At 39.0% G+C, this 22,723-nt stretch overlaps 2 protein-coding genes across 9 annotated transcripts in view; both read left to right on the forward strand.

The window, feature by feature from the left end:
* The first annotated feature begins 620 nt into the window (after positions 1-620).
* On the forward strand, positions 621-15,517 carry LOC108261262 (interferon-induced protein 44-like). Of its 7 annotated transcripts, none has more exons than XM_053676204.1 (8): positions 621-716; positions 867-945; positions 1,912-1,945; positions 5,218-5,416; positions 5,640-5,789; positions 5,991-6,162; positions 6,494-6,594; positions 6,819-7,172. In XM_053676204.1, exons 2-8 carry the CDS (start codon positions 909-911, stop codon positions 6,978-6,980), a joined length of 855 nt encoding a protein of 284 aa, XP_053532179.1. In that variant the 5' UTR covers positions 621-716; positions 867-908; the 3' UTR covers positions 6,981-7,172. The 7 variants fall into 7 exon arrangements, 1 of the variants encoding a protein (XP_053532179.1); XR_008393535.1 differs by lacking the exons at positions 867-945; positions 1,912-1,945; positions 5,218-5,416; ... (2 more) ...; positions 6,494-6,594; positions 6,819-7,172 and adding exons at positions 8,756-8,834; positions 9,673-9,775; positions 12,750-12,948; ... (2 more) ...; positions 14,798-14,898; positions 15,079-15,517 and having other exon boundaries at positions 645-716; XR_008393532.1 differs by lacking the exons at positions 867-945; positions 1,912-1,945; positions 5,218-5,416; ... (2 more) ...; positions 6,494-6,594; positions 6,819-7,172 and adding exons at positions 8,756-8,834; positions 9,742-9,775; positions 12,750-12,948; ... (2 more) ...; positions 14,798-14,898; positions 15,079-15,517 and having other exon boundaries at positions 646-716.
* Positions 15,518-17,255: 1,738 nt separating this feature from the next.
* LOC108261261 (interferon-induced protein 44-like) overlaps positions 17,256-22,723 on the forward strand; it is a 30,318-nt gene continuing 24,850 nt past the window's right edge. The window contains exons 1-2 of one of the 2 annotated variants that reach the window (XM_053676168.1): positions 17,256-17,270; positions 19,042-19,129. The gene's annotated coding sequence lies outside the window, so the exon portion shown is untranslated. Of the gene's footprint in view, positions 17,271-17,987; positions 19,130-22,723 lie in introns of those variants that run through there. The other variant, XM_053676167.1, reaches the window with a different exon arrangement.

Here is a 22,723-nt window from a genome sequence, read left to right on the forward strand (position 1 = left end):
TGGGAAACATCTCTGAAGCATATACATATACCTGACAACATTAATCAACAACAATAGCATTAAAAAATGTTTATGTATGTATATTACAATCTTGTAGAGATATTTCCAAAATATCCCCACAAGCTGCAGATTAAGCTAACTCAACTTAATCGAACTATTCACCACAACCGACAAATACTGTATCTAGCCATTTTATCTTGTAATATAAGTGTAAAAATTAATCGTTTAATTTAATCTAGTAAATATGAAAAAAAAAATTGCTAGTCAGAATCCAAATTAAGGACATCATGTGAGAGCCTGGTTCCTCTCAATTGTTTCTTGCTGATGTCGTCTCAGGAGGTTTTTCCTTGCCACACTCGCCTCTGGAATTGCTCGCTAAGGAATCGACTTAAACTTGAATTTAAATGTAAAGTTCAAAGCCAGATCTCTGTAAAGTTGCTTTGTGACAACGCCCATGACTCTTCAGATAATCTTCAAAGTTGTGCACTGCTGAATTTGAAGGAGATGGACTCTTTAATCAGCATTGTGTGAGAAATGGAGTACTTCAGGAAAATAATAAAATAAGTGTGTATATATGTGTGTTTGTGCGAGAGGGGGAGTTAGAGAGAGAGAGAGAGAGAGAGAGAGAGAGAGAGAGAGAGTCAGGGCTGGTTACCAAGTGAAAGTGAAAGCACAGAATGATTCCGTATTTTGTGTAACGGTTATACTCAGACTTGGTAAGTACCATTTGACCACTTTTGCTCTAGCAGGGAGAATAATCTCTTTGATCTTTGATTAAGAAGACGTGTTTTAGGTTAGACTGGGTATCAGCCTTATGATCAGTTACTCCATGCTGGATTTATTAAAATTGTGTTGATGTACTTTAGCCTGTGAGGAAGATCAGCTTCAGAGGATGAACATTGAACAAAATGGGTGGAAAAAAATCAACACCGACGCCTCCAGAAGGTCAGATCACTTTACTGGAACCATTCAACAGCTGTTCTACAGGATGTTCTAAAAGTCTCCATAATTAACACTTTTAAGCAAAGTGTAACTTTATCTGCAAAACATCCTCTACATGATCGATGTCTTGTAAACACACACAGAGTCGTCTCTTCCGCTGTACTCGCATATACAGATGCAACCTTCCTGTTCCAGGCACCATAAGTGCATTCTTTTGTCAGGTGATCTTAAAGTCTATCTCAAGGAAGAAGAACAACCTATAACTAAGATATTTTGCTAAAAATGTTCATTTCCCCTATGTATGATGACATTTGAGATACCCTGGTTTACTGTATATTTGTGTGCAGTCTTGCTAAAACATAACACTAGGGGTTGCATAGCGATGCCTCGCTATATCTGTATCGCCATCAGTTTAGCACTGCAGAAATTCCAGATGTGGCCGAATCCTACCACTGGATCACCAAAAAAAATAAAATAATAAAATAAATCAAAAAAAGAACTTCAGGGAAAGATTTACAATTAATTTGCAAATGACAGCAATGAAAGTAAATAATAACTCCTTAACCGGTACAGTTCTTCACTAGAGTTCATACATGGTCTTAACCAGACCAAGGCCTTGTGGACCTTTTTGTTACTCTTTCTAGCTGATATGACAGAGTAAGCGTGTTGCTTCCAAATTAGTGAGCTATTGACATGTTATAGTTGACAAGTTTTGTTTGGCTCTGCCTGTAATATTTCCTAATGAATTTTGTTGGTTTGATTTCCCAAACTAAAAACATATAAATAGGCTACAAGTCTAGCTAGAAGTATAAACCACTGCGACCTTGACCAGGTCATTAATAACGAGTTGATGAACATGATCTTTCTCTGTTCCATGAACTTCATACTTGATGTTTTTGGGAGATGGGATGAAACCCATTGAGACACAGGGAGAACATTTGAAGTTCTGAATGATCTTTTTATTTACAGACTTTGATAAACCATGGAGAGACGTGGACTGGAAGTAAGTAATTTATTTATTTGAGTGTTTTGTTTAGCTTAAATCGGGCTTTATATTTAATGAATCTACACAAAATATGCCAGAATTCCGAAGTGAAGGGAAAATCTGTGTAGTAACGGAAAAAAAAAGTTGTGATTGCATACAGTACATCATCCTTCTTGGTGTAAACCCTTAAATTAGTTAATGTCAGAAGTTACATAATTGGCTTAATGGAGTTGACCTGTGTGCAATTTAAATGTCATGTGATCTCAATATAAATTTGTTCCTTGGAGGCCCAGAGTTTATTATAGAACAAACCATCATGAAGATGGATTTCAGATTCCCCCTAAAAGAGATTCTTACTTGCTATATAATCCCACTTACATGCTTGCCTTACGGTCTTTAGCTTATGCTCAGTAATGAGTACTCCTTCTTACCTTATCAGGTGGAGTTCGGGACCTCTGGGCTTAGAGCCTTCTGTTTAGGAAGCCGGTCTTGTGGAGCAGGAACAAAATAATAAAATAAATTAAAATTCGCCTTTGAGTCAATCAGGAGTTGTTGCCAATTATTTGAAGTGTATTCGAATCACCCACGATGAGGCTTCGGTTTATTGGTTCAAAATAACAATATTTAACATAGGCGTCTCATCACTCGGATGATAATTGAAAATAAATACGTTTACGTAAGTATATATGAACATACAGACAGATTTCAGAAGCATCTCATCACTGGGATGATGGATGCATAAGTTTAGCACACAAAGACAGACATGACCAGTTTATAGCCCCGGGGGATTTTGAGTGGCACAGGAGCAAACACACGGCATAAATCTTTACCATACAATTTCTTGGCAAGAATCTCACAACTTTCATTCAGCTATATACAGTATCTCACAAAAGTGAGTACACCCCTCACATTTTAAAATATTTAATTACATCTTTTCATGTGACAACACTGAAGAAATGACACTGTGCTACAATGTAAAGTAGTGAGTGTACAGCTTGTGTAACAGTGTAAATTTGCTGTCCCCTCAAAATAACTCAACACACTTCCATTAATGTCTAAACCGCTGGCAACAAAAGTGAGTATACCCCTAAGTGAAAATGTCCAAATTGGGCCCAATTATTATTTGTTCTTGTGATTTTTGATTGTCGTGTGTGTGCTCTGAGGTCAACATGGCGACCTCAGAGCTACGGCTTGAGGCCTACGGGGAGGTCTCGGCTGTGGAGCTCTTGCACGCCGAAGAAGCTGTCCCTCTGCCCTGCCCAGCCGAGGAAGCTGTCCCGCTGTCCAGCCCAGTTGAGTAGGCTGTCCCGCTGCCCTGCCCAGCCGAGGCAGCTACCCTGAGCTCCAGCCCTGCTGAGGACGCCGCCCAGCCTCCCAGTCCCGCTGGGGACGCTGCCCAGCGTTCCCGTGGCGCCCAGCGTTCTCATGCCACCGGGGGTGGCGTCCAGCGGTCCAGCGCCGCCAGGGGCGGTGCCCTGACTTTCAACCCAGGTGGGGGTGGTGCTCCGCCCATCTGCTGCCCGGCGGAGGCTGCCTCGTTTTCCGTGGCAGCGAGAGACAGCTCGCACAGGGGTCCAGGACTCCCGTTGCAGAGGGGTTTTTGGCGCTCCGAGAGTGGCGCATTTGGAGGGGGGTTCTGTTATGCCACGGCCAGCAGATGGCACTGCGGCACGGCTTCTGACTGGTCACGTGACATTGTTTTGGTTTGGTCGCTTCCTACTTGAGCATTTAGTTTAGTTTAAGTGTCTTTAATTTGCCCCCGGTGTCGATGCTTTAGTTTGATTATGTTCACTATTTTAAACCCCTCCGTTACTGAGCACTTCGCTCAGTATTATGGGTTGTATAGTTTGTATCAAGCGGCTGATGTGTTTTGTTTATGTTTGTTTGTTTGTTTATGTAGTGAGTGCACATAGCAGGCTAAGCGGTCTTTTGTTTCCGTGCCTTGATTCATGCTCTCGTTTCATGCAACAATTCCCGTTTTCCTGTAAAAACCGCATCGCCTGTGCATTGTTTGTTTTTGAGTTCTCTAATAAAGACTTTGACCTGTATCTGCATCCGCCTCAATTCCTGATCCGTAACAGAAAAGATTCATTTTAAAGAAGGGAATCAACTTAAATATGCTGAAATATTTTGTAAATACAGTATGATTCATCAGCCACATATTATCCATTCAAAAATACATGTTTACGTATGTCTATTACATTTTTGGAGAAATATTCCCACAAGCTGCAGATTAAGATGACTCCAACTTAATCTAACTATTCACCACAACCAACAAGTTCTGTAGCTAGCCATTTTATCTTGTAATATTACGAGAAAAAAAATCATCATTTAATTTAAACTAGTAAATATTTTTTTTGCTAGTCAGAATCCAAATTAAGGACATCATGTGAGGGGTGTACTCACTTTTGTGAGATACTGTGTGCTCTCTCATCTGTGCAACCCGAGCTCAGTTTGCACAGGAAGCAAGCATACAGCCGTTATACAGGAACTGATCTCCTAAAATGGGTATGAGAGCTAAGTCACTCATTCAGCAGTCATGTTATTCAGAGCCTAAATGGTATCTTTAAATACAGTGTATGTTTCTTTCTCTTCTTACATTATATAACACATCTCTGGCTTGTTCAACATGGTGTAGACAAACACATTTGATCAAGAGCTTTATGCAGCTGTTGTTTTAATATTCGCATCTGTTCGTGCATCCATTTACTGGATTCAATCTCACTGTCCAGTTGTTGGGGAGATTTCCAAGAGAGCCGAGGCCCATATCGGGAATGTTCGTGTAGCTCAGCTCTTGGACTCCCGGTAGAGTGTAGGATGCTTTTGGGCAGGTTCTCCGATGGTGCCGCTTTTTCTCTGAGCTCTTTTTCTTCTTTTCCTCTCTCTCTTTTTCTGCTTTCTCGTTCCATACCTCTTTGTATGATTAATGCATTTTAGATTATACAGCATAATTAAACCGCATACATGATACTTAACAAGCAAGGATTTGTACAACAAAATCATTCATTCAATCTTTTCTTGTGCCCTTATGGTGACCTTAGGGAATAGCATTATCATGTTCAATTACTTCAATATTCTTGTACGAATCCCTGATTGGCCTTGAGTTCCTCGGTTAGTCATTGCAGAGACTGCAATACAAAGACAAAAAAAAATCTTATTACGTAGTAAATATTTTAATTCCATTGTGGTACAGCAAGAACTTAATCAGAAATATAGCTATTAGTATATGGCCTTGCAACGTCATGCTAAGTTCCTATCTTCATAAATGTATTATTTCTTTCTTTCGCTAGTGGGAGAGATCGACTTGAGGCAGATCTGAGAGAATTTACGATCCGTCATGCAGAGATCACCCATCTCAGAATCCTTGTTCATGGAGCGTTTGGTGCTGGAAAATCCAGCTTCATCAACTCAGCTATCAGTGTCTTTCAGCACCGTGTAACGGACAGAGCCGGAGAAGCAGCGAGTGCAAGCAAGAGTCATACAAAACGAGTAAATTCGGTTTTCAGTTATAGATGATTCAGTTTAGTTTTCAGAACTAAATTTGTCATCAGTTTATCATAGTGAATTTTCTTCACGTGTACCTATGTTATGGATAATATATTAATAAATGTATTACATTTATATAACATATAATAAATTAAAGGTAGATAAGGTTATAATCGAGACTGAGAGAAAATTGTGTTAAAATATTGTATTGGTTTTGTCTTTGCAGTACAAAAGCTACAGAATCTGGGATGAAAATGACAGCACCTTACCATTTATCTTCAATGATATCATGGGGCTACAAGATACCAGGACATCTGGAATCCACACTGGTGACATCATTAATGCTATGCTGGGCCACGTGAGAGAGAACCATACGGTATGGTTAATGTTATTTAATACAAATAGACATTTCACACATGCACACTTCCTGCCTGTCCAAATATATTTCTGCCTTTCCAATTATATTCCTGCATGCCCAATATAAATTCCTAACTATATTATTTATTCCTGCCTGTCCAAGTATATTCATGACTGTCAAAGAATGTTGTATAATAAAAAATAATTGTGTATTTTTCAGTTTAATCCTGTGTGTCCTTTACGAGATGGTGATCCAGGGTACATTAACGCCCCCACTCTGAATGATAAAGTTCACTGTCTGGTGAGCGTTATGTCAGCACAAACCCTCTCTGTCATGTATGACGCTGTCATCAAAAGCATTAAGGATGTCCGGGAACGGGCCAGTGACCTTGGTGAGTAACACGAGTAAAACTCTCAGCTTTACTATTAATCATTGCTATCCATTGTCTTTTACATGAAGCAAGCAAAGAATAGTTTTTCATAAACAAGACGTAAAGATAAATCTGATGTAAATGTAAGATCTCAGTTTTTAAGGTAAAAATCAAAGTGAAGGGGAAAACTTAAGGAAATTTACTTTAAAGTTTGTATGAGCATATGTGACCAAGCAAAATAAAAACATGCAGGAGTCGCCCAATGTCTCCTCATTGGTTTGTATAATCAAGAATATAATATTCAGCATTAATCCTTGGTAGCTGTAAGAAAATCATTCTCTCTGCATGACAGGTATCCCTCAAGTGCTGATCTTGACACATATTGATGAGTGCTGTCCACTGGTTAAGGAAAACTTGAGAAAAGTCTACTTCAGCAAGAAAATTAAGGACAAGGTTGGTCATATAATACTTCCTGTTTTATTACGTAAGTGGGTTTTTTAAATGTCGAATCCCCTTGGGCGGTAACGGTTTAATCCACAACGTTGTAAGATCATCATTACCCAGTTTTCAAGTTGTACCTATGGGCAGAGTTTAGCTACAGACCTCAAGGCTTAAATGATAAAATGTAATCCTTTTGTCCTTGGTCTTCTTTACCCCCCCCCCCCCCCCCCATTCAGATGTACGAATGCCGCGACAGAGTGGGAATCCCGATGCACTGCATCTTTCCTGTGAAGAACTACCATGAAGAGTCAGACACGAATAATGACACTGACGTCCTGGTCCTGTTGGCCCTGAGTAAAATCCTCAACTCTGCTAATGATTATGTGAGAGAGCTGTAACTCTCGCCCCTCTTTCAGCTTGTAGACTGGTCCAAATAAAAGTTGAACAATACTATATGTTTAGTAAATCATGTAACCTTAGTAATGCTTACTTGAATTTGAAAAATGTGGTCGTCCTCACATATAAATAAACATGATTTCCTGTTAAACCTGTTACAAATTAAAATAAAGTGTTTGTGTGTGTGTCTTTAAGTCTCTCTTATTATTTTTTAAATTATCATTTTTCTGCAAGTGTGCATTTTGTTTTAAACCCTGAACTGACATCGTCACAATGTTTCTTGGACATACAGATAAAAGATTCATTTTAAAGAAAGAAATCAACTTGAATATTCTGAAATATTTTGTAAACACAGTATGGTTCATCAGCCACGTATTAGTCATTCAAAAATACATGTTTACGTATGTATATCACATTTTTGGAGATTTATTCCCAAAAGCTTCAGATTAAGCTGGCTCCAACTTAATCTAACTATTCACCACACACGACAAATACTGTATCTAGCCATTTTATCTTGTAATATTATAAGTGTAAAAATTCATAGTTTAATTTAAACTAGTAAATATACCGTTTTTCTGCTAGTCAGAATCCGAATTAAGGACATCATGTGAGGGGTGTACTCACTTTTGTGAAATACTGTGTGCTCTCTCATCTGTGCAACCCGAGCTCAGTTTGTACAGGAAGCAAACATACAGCCGTTATACAGGAAGTGATCTCCTAAAATGGGTATGAGAGCTAAGTCACTCATTCAGCAGTCATGTTATTCATGTGAGAGCCTTTTCAATCTGGTTCTTCTCGATTGTTTCTTCATGATGTCGTCTCAGGGGTTTTCCTTGCCACTTTCACCTCTGAAATTGCTCGCTAAGGGATTGATTTAAACTTGAATTTAAATGTAAAGTTCAAAGCCAGATCTCTGTAAAGTTGCTTTGTGACAACGCCCATGACTCTTCGGGTAATCTTCAAGGTTGTGCATTGTTGAATTCAAGGGCGTAATTCATTGGGGGTGTCTAACCCATCCTATATTTAGAACATAGTTTTAAGATTACATTTACAGTTTGCATTCACGTGATTTCTGAGTGATAGAAGCTCCCACAGCATGGGGAAATTGCAGGGTGCTGTGGACATCCTGTCTCCATTTCTTACAGACTGAGCTGCTAAAATATATCAATGAACTTGCGTTGAGTATGGGTGCAACCAAGTGTACAATTTTCCTTAACAAACGGAAATATATTAAAAAGTAATAGACAGCAAAAAATAGAATAGATGAAGAAAAGACAGATCCGTTGGCAGGGTTCATTAAAGGGGGACATATAGAAAATATTTTGTACTGTATATTTTTTGGGGGGGCAGATTGATTTTTCCTCAACATTGGGAGGAAACGAACCCCCCGCCACAAAGAATGTGTGGTTACGCCCAAGGCTGAATTTGAAGGAGATCGACTATTTAATCAGCATTGTGTAAGGAATAGAGTACCTCAGGAAAATAATAAGCTAAGTGGGTATGTGTGTGTGTGTGTTTGTGCGAGAGAGAGAGAGAGAGAGAGTCAGGGCTGGTTACCAAGTGAAAGTGAAAGCACAGAATGATTCCGTAATTTGTGTAACAGTTATACTGAGCTCAGACTTGGTAAGTACCATTTTGACCACTTTTGCTCTAGCAGGGAGAATAATCTCTTTGATCTTTGATTAAGAAGAAGACGTGTTTTAGTTTAGACTGGGTATCAGCCTTGTGATCCATTACTCCATGCTGGATTTATTAAAATTGTGTTGATGTACTTTAGCCTGTGAGGAAGATCAGCTTCAGAGGAAGAAAATCGAACAAAATGGGTGGAGGGAATTCAACACCAAAGCCTCCAGAAGGTCAGATCACTTTGCTGGAACCATTCAACAGCTGTTATACAGGATGTTCTAAAAGTCTCCATAATTAACACTTTTAAGCAAAGTGTAACTTTATCTGCAAAACATCCTCTACATGATCGATATTTCTTGTAAACACACACAGAGTCGTCTCTTCCGCTTGTGACGAGCTTGTTCTAACACATCTGGAGTTATTTATGTAATCGCATATCCATTCTCAACCTTCCTGATCCAGGCACGAGAATGGTTTCAATACGTTCTTCTTTTGTCAAAGGCGATCTTAAAGTCTATCTCAAGGAAGAAAAAACAACCTATAACTAAGTATGAAAAATTCTGGAAGACATTTTTCTAAAAAAAGTGTTCATTTCCCCTAAGTATGGAGACGTTTGAGACATCCTGGTTTACTGTATATTTGTGTGCAGTCTTGCTAAAACATAACACTAGGGGTTGCATAGCGATGCCTCGCTATATCTGTATCGCCATCAGTTTAGCACTGCAGAAATTCCAGATGTGGCCGAATCCTACCACTGGATCACCAAAAAAAAAAAATAAATAAATAAAAAAAATAAAAAAATCTAAAAAAGAACTTCAGGGAAAGATTTACAATTAATTTGCAAATGACAGCAATGAAAGTAAATAATAACTCCTTAACCGGTACAGTTCTTCACTAGAGTTCATACATGGTCTTAACCAGACCAAGGCCTTGTGGACCTTTTTGTTAATCTTTCTATCTGATACAAGCTAGAAGTTTAAACCACCGTGACCTTGACCAGGTCATTAATAACGAGTTGATGAACATGATCATTCTGTGTTCTGTGAACTTCATACTTGATGTTTTTAGGAGATGGGAGGAAACCCATCGAGACACAGGGAGAACGAGTTAAGATCTGAATGATCTTTTTATTTGCAGACTTTGATAAACCATGGAGAAACGTGGACTGGAAGTAAGTAATTGATTTTTGAGTGTTTTGTTTAGTTTAAATCGGGCTTTATATTTAATGAATCTACACAAAAGAGGCTGATATTATGGAGGTAAAGTGGAGGGAAAATCTGTATAGTTACAGAAAAAAAATTGTGATTGCATACAATACATCATCCTTCTTGGTGTAAACCCCTAAATTAGTTAAGGTCAGAAGTTACATAATTGGTTTAATGGAGTTGACCTGTGTGCAATTTAAATGTCATGTGATCTCAATATAAATATGTTCCTGGAAGGCCCAAAGTTTATTATAGAACAAACCATCATGAAGACAAAAAAAAAAAAAATTCAATGATACAGTTCTGGAAATGTATCGCAATCTTCATCCCATGGAGCAACATTAAATCTACTGTTAAAAGTGTAAAGGATATGGCACCATCATGACACGTCCCCCCAAGATCAGTGACCAGATAAAGAGGGGATTAGTCAAAGAAGAAACGAAGGCACAATACTCAAGAAAGACCCAAGGCTAAGTTGGCTGAACTGGACACTACACAAAGCTGGGTTTTTATGGATGTGTAGTGATAAGAAAGCCATTATTGAAAAAAACAATATGAAGTGTAGGACGCAATGTGGATAAATGATCTCTGGCCTGAGGTGACCAAAACTAAACATTTTGTCCTGGTGAAAAGTGCTATGTGTGGTAGAAATCCACCTCTGCTCATCACCTATGATCATGTAACTGGTTCACCGGTTGTCCTTCCTTGAACCACTTTTGGGTAAGTACTAACCACCGCATACCGGGAACACCCCACAAGACCTGCCGTTTTGGAGACGCTCTGACCCAGTCGTCTGGCCGTCACAATATGTCCCTTGTAAAAGTCACTCAGATCCTTACGCTTGCCCGTTTTTCTTGCTTCCAGCGTGTCAACTTCAAGAACTGACTTGCTGAATAATATATCCCACCCTTCAACAGGTGCCATACAAGATAATCAATGTTCACTTCACCTGTCCATGGATTTAACATTATGTCTGATCTGTGTATAAAATAGCTGTGATTTGTTTAGCACTTTTCTTAATAAATGCAGAAAGCCATATATACACATATATATATATATATATATATATATATATATATATATATATATATATATATATATATATATATATATACAGTGAGGGAAAAAAGTATTTGATCCCCTGCTGATTTTGTACGTTTGCCCACTGACAAAGAAATGATCAGTCTATAATTTTAATGGTAGATTTATTTGAACAGTGAGAGACAGAATAACAACAAAAAAATCCAGAAAAACGCATGTCAAAAATTTTATAAATTAATTTGCATTTTAATGAGGGAAAAAAGTATTTGACCCCCTCTCAATCAGAAAGATTTCTGGCTCCCAGGTGTCTTTTATACAGGTAACGAGCTGAGATTAGGAGCACACTCTTAAAGGGAGTGCTCCTAATCTCAGCTTGTTACCTGTATAAAAGACACCTGTCCACTGAAGCAATCAATCAATCAGATTCCAAACTCTCCACCATGGCCAAGACCAAAGAGCTCTCCAAGGATGTCAGGGACAAGACTGTAGACCTACACAAGTCTGGAATGGGCTACAAGACCATTTCCAAGCAGCTTGGTGAGAAGGGGACAACAGTTGGTGCGATTATTCGCAAATGGAAGAAGCACAAAAGAACTGCCGATCTCCCTCGGCCTGGGGCTCCATGCAAGATCTCACCTCGTGGAGTTGCATTGATCATGAGAACAGTGAGGAATCAGCCCAGAACTACACGGGAGGATCTTGTCAATGATCTCAAGGCAGCTGGGACCATAGTCACCAAGAAAACAATTGGTAACACACTACGCCGTGAAGGACTGAAATCCTGCAGCGCGCGCAAGGTCCGCTGCTCAAGAAAGCACATATACATGCCCGTCTGAAGTTTGCCAATGAACATCTGAATGATTCAGAGGACAACTGGGTGAAAGTGTTGAGGTCAGATGAGACCAAAATGGAGCTCTTTGGCATCAACTCAACTTGTCGTGTTTGGAGGAGGATGAATGCTGCCTATGACCCCATGAACATCATCCCCACCTTCAAACATGGAGGTGGAAACATTATGCTTTGGGGTTTTTTTTCTGCTAAGGGGACAGGACAACTTCACCGCATCAAAGGGACGATGGACGGGGCCATGTACCGTCAAATCTTGGGTGAGAACCTCCTTCCCTCAGACAGGGCATTGAAAATGGGTCGTGGATGGGTATTCCAGCATGACAATCACCCAAAACACACGGCCAAGGCAACAAAGGAGTGGCTCAAGAAGAAGCACATTAAGGTCCTGGAGTGACCTAGCCAGTCTCCAGACCTTAATCCCATAGAAAATCTGTGGAGGGAGCTGAAGGTTCGAGTTGCCAAACGTCAGCCTCGAAACCTTAATGATTTGGAGAAGATCTGCAAAGAGGAGTGGGACAAAATCCCTCCTGAGATGTGTGCAAACCTGGTGGCCAACTACAAGAAACGTCTGACCTCTGTGATTGCCAACAAGGGTTTTTAAACCAAGTACTAAGTCATGTTTTGCAGAGGGGTCAAATACTTTTTTCCCTCATTAAAATGCAAATTAATTTATAAAATTTTTGACATGCGTTTTTCTGGATTTTTTTGTTGATATTCTGTCTCTCACTGTTCAAATACAACTACCATTAAAATTATAGACGGATCATTTCTTTGTCAGTGGGCAAACGTACAAAATCAGCAGGGGATCAAATACTTTTTTCCCTCACTGTATATATATTAGTGTTAATGTCTTCATTATTAATTAAAAGGAAATGGTAGAAAATCTAAAAAAATAATGAGCATGATGGTCTACAAACATTTCACTGGTTGTTGATATCATTTCGTCTTTTAATTAACCCAAATATGCTGAAACAATTCAATGTGGCCCTCAGAAAGTTGCGGTTTTGCCTGTATTTCAGTTTAAACGGTCAATTTATTTGTCCTAAACAGCGCAAAGGAACTCTTGAAATCTCAGTTAAGTGGATTTCAGTTTAACCATCCAGGAATCAGCCAATTCAGAATGCTGCTTCATGGACCCGTTGGGGCTGGGAAATCCTGCTTTATAAACTCCACGAAGAGCGTCTTCAAAGGAAGAATTGTAGTAAAGGCAGAGGAAGAGACATCTGCTGGAAAGAGCTGCACAAAAACAGTAAGAGCTGTTACACTGGTGTGCACGCGATATTATTATTCTCATTACATTTCTGTAATAATGAGGAGAATACAATAACAAATAAATCAGTCTCAAATATTTGAGCCATGTCCCAAATGTCATACCACCATAATACATCAACACTATTTAGCTAGACTACTGTACTGAGTGCATAGTACAGAGTGTCCAAAAAATCAGGAACTTAATTATTTACAGATGAGCTACGCATTTTCTTAACCACTGTGTCACATTTTTACAGATTTTGCTCATATTTACCTCAACATGACCTTCTGATCGGTTCCTGACTTTTCAGACACCAGTTTCTTATAAAAAAAAAATAAAAATCAATTTTAATCCATTTTGTTAACAAAATTCTAAAAAGAAAGATTAGACCCTTAGTTGGATCTCAGAGTACAGAAGTCAGTCTTTCATTACACTTTTCTTTTCTCTTCACAGTACAAAACTTACAAAATCACTGATGCAGATTCTGTGACTTTGCCATTTGTCCTCAATGATGTTATGGGTCTGGAGGAACGTGAAGAAGATGGAATTCAGCCTGAAGATATCATTAAAGCACTGCAAGGCCATGTAAACGAAGGCTATTAGGTAGAAAAAAGAACGAATATGTTTGAATTCCAGTTAATCTTTAATCTGCGCTTTACAGGCCAGAAAACACACAACACATACAATATACATCGTCCACAATCTACAGACGTCAAGAAAATTATGTGGTGTTTTAAAGTGTTGTCGCTAGTTTGACGATTCAGTATATCCTTTCTTCATCATTTTTCTTTTCTTCGTCCTCAGTTTAATCCTGCTTCTCCACTGATTGATTCGGACCCAGACTTCATAACGGAACCCAGGCCAGATGACAAAGTTCACTGTTTGGTGAGTGTAGTGCCTGCAGCTAGCATCTCCCAAATGGCAGAAGATGTTATTCAGAAGATGAAAACTGTCAGGAAGAAAGCCGTCAGTTTGGGTGAGTTAGTAAATTATGTAATATAATACATAATAATCTTACAATTATTACATTATTATGTTGCTTGTTTTCTATTTATTGACCTGCGTTTAACTTTTAGTATATATTCATTCATTTGTATTAAAAGGGTTCTATGAAAACATGTGTTTTACACAGACTTTCTCCATGAAGTGTTTATTAAGATTAATATGTAATTTTCTACTTCAATAGCACACTGACAATGACTTTTTATGCCTCCAGCACTAGGTGATGTTTTTAAACTGTCTGCCCATGTGTTTTGTTGAGACTTGTCATCATCATCATATCTCGTGAATGTGTGGTTGGATGTTTGTAGGATTACAACCGTAACCAACAGATAAACTGAATAGATGCTGGAATTCATCCAAACAGGGTCCAGATCACAGCAAGGTCAAATGTCTAAAATAGTTCCCTACTGTTTGACGTGTATTTTATGGCTGTTTGAGGCATATGGTGTAGTGTAGTAGCATGAAAGGGTAGAGTAGATGGCATCGGAGACGTGTCCACACCATTGGCGTTGAGTTCTTATAGTTTCCCTACAGTTTAAAAAAAAAAAAAGATTTTAAACCCGCGAGTTTATTAACATGCACAAAATAACAGAAAATTCCTTCATTTCCATGAACTGTACTTTCATTTACGCCATTTGGCAGACACTCTTATCCAGCTCGACTGACATTTATTGCATTCATACATCTGAGCAGTTGAGGGTTAAGGGCCTTGCCCAAGGGCCCAACAGTGGTAGCTTGGCAGTGCTGGGGCTTGAACTCCTGACCATCTGATCAGTAACCCAGAGTCTTTAACCACTGAACCACCACCACCCTTTATTTATTTTTTTGCTTATCTGTATGCCAGGCATCCCTCATGTGGTTCTGATGACGAAGATAGATTGTCTTGGTCCACTGGTTAAGAAGGATCTAAGCCAGGTTTACAAAAGCAGGAAAATCAAAGAAAAGGTTTGTTGAACTGTCGATATCCATCTTACACAGATGTTGTCCTCTTATGTGTCTAATTTTTCTAACAATTAATGCAAATTTGTTTCTGTTTCCTGATTTCTTGTGCAAATTACAATGAATTAAAAAAAATATTATTATTAAGTATTTTTCCATGACTATTTGCATTTTCTTCATGTATAGATGGAGGTATGCAGCCAAAGACTTGGTCCACCAATGAAATGCATCTTCCCAGTGAGCAACTATTATGAGGAGAGTGAAATAAATGAGAAAAAAGACGTGCTCATTCTGATGGCATTAAAGGCAATTGCAGGATTTGTTAAAGATTATTTCGAAGATGGTAACATCTGAGTTATCTTCTAAAGCACTCCCTCTTCCTTTTCCATATGATATAGGATATCTGCTATGCTGCAGCTCACTTGTTCATCATTTTATCCATGTAAAAATTCCACAGTAGAGAAAAGCAATGTGTCTGCTCAAGGTAATGCCTCCTATTATGTCCTGTTACATGTTACATGTGACACCTTGTCCAGTTTAGCAGTATCTTATTATGTAATTTTGATATTTTGTCTTTATTCTTCAGTGAATGGGAATTATTGCATTAATAAACATACCACTATAACAGCTGTGTGTCTCTCTCTCTCTCTCTCTCTCTGTGTGTGTGTGTGTGTGTGTGTGTGTGTGTGTGTGTTTGCAGTATTATACCACCAGCACCAATATGTAGTCATTAAAATCTATTGTAAAAGTCATTGTACTTTAAAAATGATAGTAAAGGTGCCATTACTGTAAACAGACAATATAGTCAGAATGTTCTAAATTCCATAATTATATGGAATGAACTTCCAACCTCAATACGGACCGCAGGATCCATCACTATCTTCAAAAAGGGCTAAAGACCCACCTCTTCCATGAACTAACCCCTAACTTGATGGATGCACATATATTTGGTACCTGATGCCTCCAAGTCCTTCAGCAGTTCATTTGTTGTCTTAGGGTTTGGTTCAATTTTGGACCAAAGTTTGTTCATCCCTGGGATGTGTGCCTCTTTCCTGAATGCATACAGTTGTTTGAACAGATGTTCGTTGTACCTGTAGTTTTGCTCCTAACGACGAACCAGACTTATGGAGGTTCACGATCGTTTTTTTCTTAGCGGAATTGCTTGTATTTCGACCCACTGGAATTGTGAAATAGTGAATTAGCTTCTAATCGATTGATTTAAAATGAACTCTGTTGTGAACATTTGTGGCATAATGGGTAGATGAGATTTGGCTGGAAATGACAAAGGAACGGGTCAAGGATGCATGGAGATCTGGGCAGTGATAGGGAGCTAGGGAGCTAGGGAGGAAGATGGGGAGCTAGTGAGCGGTTTCAGACACAGCGTTGATTCTTTATTTTAGTTTCAGTTTCGATTTGCAGTCAACGCTATTTGTAGTCAGTGGGCGGGGCCAGCGTCTGTAAGACAAAGAACCCGGATGTAATGCAGGAAGGAGAAGCCTGATGCTGTGAAGGTAGAAAAATAAAAAGAGCCATACCGCTATAAACTGCGAGTAAAAATGATTTACGGACCTTAAGAAGTTTTAAAACGTCTCAAAATGGCTAATACATGACCTATTTTACACCGTTTTCCCCACAGAGGACGAGAAGAGATTAGATATGTCGAGACATTTTATTTAGGTTAAAGCAGAGAGAGAGAAGAGAGAGACGTTTTTGTTGATGTTTGTGTTACAGTGAATTCAGATATATTTTGGGGTCTTGGGACCAGTTTCCTTCATCATGCTGCTGTAGGAGACAGAGTAGAAATAGACAGGGTTTTGTTAAATCTGGTGTACTGACATTTCCTCCTACCAGAGCTTAATGCGCATGCGCACATCAGTATTGCGTCATCTTAGTCACGCCCATAATTGTTTTACTACTTGCGCGTGGACATGGAGTCTGATTGAGTGTTTTGCACTGTAAAACCATCCTACCTGTTTATTTTATATTGGTAGGACAACCTCTCCATTGCTCTATCAACGTCTTGTTGTTTTGTTTTGTTTTTTCAAACTTAAAATGCAGTAGTGAATTACACTGTATTTTACAACATGGCATTGAAGCAGCTCTGAGTTTTGAACCTTGAGTTATGTTTCTTAATACAGATCACTGTTCACTTATCAGCATGTGCATAATGTACTCTTAAACTATATTTTAACTATACTGCTACATTAAAAATGCACTATTGTTTTTGATTCTTTAATGAAAATCCACCCTGTATTTAATTGTGTTGTTTTTTCCCATTATTCTTTATCAGGATTTTTCAAACACGATTCAGTTAAATGAATAAAAAATGTGAGGATGGGAGTCCACACCAGCTTATGTACCTCCACCAACTCCACCAGGTAATTCCGATGACCATCCAAGTGCAAGTCCAAAAATTCCTCTCAGTTGATCATATAGGATTTGTGAGAACGTTCATCAATGTTTCCAGGTGTTTGCACGGTTTAAGTCAGTATTATGCACATGGGACAAGGAATTGCAATTACTTATTATTATTATTATTATTATTATTATTATTATTATTAAATAGAATAAAGCACAGCATACCTTGTTTTCAACAGGCCCACACGTTGAAGCGTTTGCATTTGCATGGTTTAGGTTCAAACCCTCATTTCAAACATTGTACTGTACATGTAGTAGATATCTGTGGGCATATTCAGGGTTAAGTTATGTGTGTGTAGAGACAAGTTAAATCAGAAATCAGACCGTCTCAGTTGCACAATGTTCTGACATTAGACTTAAGCTGCGGTTTCTTAAAAGCTCTCTTGCTAATCTCCTAACCTAGCAAAGCTCAAGAGATCATAATTCACAACAGGAGATTCTCCAATATGATAGATATACTCCAATAGATATACTCCAATATGGGGGGGGGGGGGGGGGGGGGGCATGTCACACGATAGGGAAGGCTTGGGGGGGCTTTAGTTACAAAAAGGTTGAGAACCTCTGCATTACATTATTGGAGTAGTTTACAATTACAATTACAATTAATTACTGATTTGTTTTACATTTCTCCTGCAGAAATACAGCAAATAAAATTTTATTTAAAAAAAAAAAGTATTTGCAATTATAAAAAAATTACTCAAGATGATTTAAGGCTGAATACAAATACGGAAATGAATATTTGCACACCGATACAAAACTAATACAACTATGAAATTACACCGTGGCATCGTTTCCTCTTTTGTTAGAGAAAATCTGTTCAGAGTTTTGTTATAGTGTCAAAACTGACTGAAAGGCATTTTTGTGTATATACACATCATAAATATATCAGTACTGTATATTAATCATGACCGTGTAAAGCCGTACGTGACTTTTTTTTTTTTACCTCAAGAATTTTGGAGACACACTTCCTGTGTGACGCTGACCACAATCCATTAAAGAAAGAAAAAAAAAAAAGAAAAAAGATGTCTTTATTTGTCACATTACAAATACGCTGAAATGACAATTTGTACATACGGTGAAATTATTTTCTTGGCATATCCTCGCTCGTTATGAAGTCGGGGTCAGAGTGCAGGGTCAGCCATGATACAGCAACCCTGGAGCAAAGAGGGTCGAGGGCCTTGCTCAACTCAAGGACCCAACAATGGCAGCATGCTGGGGCTTGAACCATCAACCTTCTAATCAGTAACCGTTGAGCCACTACTGACCAACTGATGCCCTTATATGATCCATCCATCCATCTTCTATACCGCTTTATCCTTTTCAGGGTCACGGGGAAACCTGGAGCCTATCCCAGGGAGCATCGGGCACAAGGCGGGGTACACCCTGGACAGGGTCCCTTATATGATGTCACATGAAATTAAGTGATGTTATTTATATCACAGTTCCTATGCAAGGCCTTTTTAAAATAACTGAAAAGTTTTGATCTTCACTTATCAGGATTGTCCCAATTCACCTGAAGTCACCCTGCACATTACCTTACAGGGCTCAATAACCGTGTTGTATAATTTTTTAACAAAGTTGATCATTAATATTATCCAATGATAGCTAGATGATTATCTATGGCCTTTTGTGTTTGTAAAATGCTTTTACTTTCCATTTGCATTGGAATTGAGGCCAAATGAGAGGCTACATGTGCATGTCCATGTCCGTGTGTGTGTGTGTGTGTGTCAGAAACAGAAAGTGTGCTAGGATTCAAAAACTGAAGGTATAAAAGTGGGAACTGGGGAAGCTGCTCTAACAGTCGACCCAGTCAGAAGCTGTGAGTACATCTTTACAAATCTGTTTGCAAAGCTGTTTGGAATTATTTTTATTTGTATGACTACACTGTTACGGCTCAGTCTAGGTTAGACTGCACAGAGTAACCAGCTCGGGATTCAATGGAATTTGACCTTTAAATAAGGGAAGCCAGGAATAACAACACAACCAGGTTTGTGTTAAAAAGAAGTGGTATATTGTAACACACAAAATTATATACATATTACTGTACAAGGAACCAAACCAGGCGTAACTTCAGGGTGGGCCAAGGCCAAAATAATAGAAAACAAAGAATTCTATTGTTAGGTAGCAATCTTACCTTAAAGGAAAATAAATAAAATACAAGGATACTTCCCTAACTACCTAAGCAAAAAAAAAAAAAAAAAAAAAAAAAGACAAAAAGGACCCTCTCTCAAAAGAAATGGCAGCCACACCCCTATTTCCAGTGAACCAAGTGAACATATATACAGTGGTGGATAGAATGAACAAAAAGGGTACAGGGACAACCAAACTCAAAGTCAAAAACCAGAACAGCAGTCAGAATATAGCATAAAGCATCACAATCAAACACAATCTCTAAACACCAACACATGTAACCACCTCCATCATGTCACACAATTCTCACTCCTCTTCCTCTTTAAATATGGTTGTCATCCTGGGAGGCAGGAGAAAGGCAGGCTAGGGCAGGCTGGAAACTCTGGGAGGGAGTTCGACCTGCACACAAAAAAACTTCCCATTCCAAAGATAGTGGGTTGTAACATACACACACACACACAAGTTTAAAAACATCTGATGATCAGGGCCGATTATATCCTGTCAATCAAAAGAGGGCGGGAAAACACATGGATTTCGTGCTGTGTGTAAAGATGTCGTCTCTTGTGTGGAATGATGACAAAACTGCAGTTTGTAAACTCTGCAATGTCGGTCATCTCTGCACTAATAACAGAAGTAAATTTTACGACGGAGGAGTTTCAGTGTCGAGTCGATCCCCAACCCCCTGAATTAAAAGGCCAGTACACGTTGAAAGATTTAAATGAAGACGAGTTGGCAAAAAAAGTATATATATTGTACATAAAAATATATTTGTAAAGTAGTATATCTCAATCAATGTTAATGAATTAATAACATTCAATAAGTGAAGAAATCTTACTTTAATCTTCAGAATTGAGTTCCTGTTAATGCGAGTAATGTGTTTTCTGTTCATGAGACCAGTTACCGTGAAACAACTTGCTGAAATGGACAGAATAAGGTTTTTATTTGCAATTCCTTCAGAATTCTTTTCAATTAATTATTATTAATTTAAAAGAAGGAACAGATGGCAGAACTATGGGTATCAGCCGATATCACTCTGAATAATCGCTTATCGGTATCGGCTGAGAAATTTAGTATCGGTGCATCTCTAATATATTATTATTATTTATAGCTTTTTTTTTTTTACTGGAACTAACAGTCAAAATCTACTTTTTCCCTTCAGCATTGTTCAACTGGATTCATTGAACTGAATAAAATGGGAGGGCCTGAGACTAAAATTCCTCCATATATTTCTCCTCCACCATCTCCATCACCACCTCCAGGAGTCTTAGTCTTATAATATTTAATCAGATGATGATATGTTAACCTTAATAGTACATACTGAGACTGTTTATTATTTACTCCCGATTTAGCCTAGTTATTAATGAATTTATTTTCCCAGTTATGGGAGTTAATCTAGGAGTGAGAATGTGTAACGCACGAGTACGTGATGTGACTCGACTAAAATCATGGAGCACAGCATAAAATAAACATTAATATTGATGATAGTCAAGGCACACATGTAAAGGACATCATCACAGCCTTAAAGGGGTTTCTTGAGGAAAGATATAAAGCAGGGGTGTCCAAACTACGGCCCGCGGTCCAGTTTTTATTGGCCCGTGGCAAATTCTGAAAATATAATTGAATATGGGCCACACTAGAAGCTTGAGCTCGACTCTGTTGCACTTCTCAGTTTCAACACTAGATGGAGCCAGCCACGGAAACGGTGCTTCTCAACTGTTACCGCTACGAAACAAAATTAAGCAAAGAAAAACTTTTACCACGAGTCACCATAAATGGCAGCACCCAAAAAATGAAAAATAGCAAGTGAGTGTAGAAGATTTCAAACACGGTGGGAAAATGAATATTTTTTCAAAGAAATCAATGGAAAGTGTGTCTGTTTGATTTGCAATGAAGATGTTGCTGTGATGAAAGACTATAATGTCCGTCGGCACTATGAAACCAAACATCAGAGCTACACATCGTACACCGGTGCCGAACGAACACAGAAAGTCAAGCAAATGGCAGCTAGCCTGCAAGCTCAACAAGTTTTTTTTCCGTGCCAGGAAAACGCCACAACAGCAAGCTATGAAGTCGCTAAACTTATTGCCCAGCACAGCAAACCGTTCTCAGACGGTGGTTTCATAAAGCAGTGCCTCATCAAAGTCGCAGAAATAATGTGCCCGGAGAAAGTGCAGGATTTCAACAACGTGAGCTTATCCAGAAATACAGTGGTGCGAAGAATCGAGGACTTGTCAGCTAACTTGAAACTTCAGCTGAGAGACAAAGCTTGTGCTTTTGATTTTTACTCGATAGCATGCGATGAGAGCACAGATGCTACAGACACTGCACAGCTGTTGATGATAATTTTTGTTGTACTGAGGAGCTGCTTGATATAAGCCTAAAAGGCACAATGACGGGTAGAGATATTTTTGAAGCTGTGTCAGAGGCAGTTGAAAAGATGCGGCTTAAATGGGACAAGCTCTGTGGAGTAACAACGGATGGAGCTCCGGCCATGACGGGCGATCGTAAAGGAATGGCATCGATGGTGTGCGCCAAGGTAAAAGAGAGCGGAGGTGAGGCTTTTAGGATGCACTGTATAATCCACCAAGAGCACTGTGTGCGAAGACTGTCCAGCTGGGCGATGTGATGAATACTGTTGTAAAAACTGTCAACATAATTCGAGCTAGAGGTCTGTACCACAGAGAATTTCTGTGGATGCTGAATACGGGGATGTATTCTACCACTCTGAGGTGCGCTGGCTGAGCCACGGCTATGTGCCGCAGCGGTTTTATTCGATGAGATCAGAAATCGATCGGTTTGTGAAAGAAAAGGGCCGACCTCTTCATGAACCGAGTGACCCTCTGTGGCTAGCCAACCTGGCATCTTTAGTTGATCTTACTCATCATCTGAATACACTGAACAAGAACCTACAAGGCAAAGAACAGCTGGTGCCACACCTGTATGCGCACATGAAAGCCCTCTGTGTAAAGCTCCGCCTGTTTGAGACGCAACTACAAAGCTTTAATGCTGCACACTTCCCTGTGCTGTCTGAAATCAAGTCTGCTTTTCCAAAGGCCGACCTTTCTGATAAAAAGGGGAAATGTGTCTGTGCATCTCTCGTGACAGAATTCAACATGCGTTTCCAAGATTTTTCTGTCATTGAAAAACAAATCAAGCTGTTCTCGACCCCCTTCCTGGTGGATGCAGAAGAAGTGGAAGAGAGTCTGCAGTTAGAACTGATTGAAATGCAATGCGATGATTCTCTGAAGAGTCAACATCAGCTTCTCTCCCCCCTTGACTTCTA

The sequence above is a fragment of the Ictalurus punctatus genome, chromosome 26 (assembly GCF_001660625.3).
Source record: "Ictalurus punctatus breed USDA103 chromosome 26, Coco_2.0, whole genome shotgun sequence".
Taxonomy (NCBI): Eukaryota; Metazoa; Chordata; class Actinopteri; order Siluriformes; family Ictaluridae; genus Ictalurus; species Ictalurus punctatus.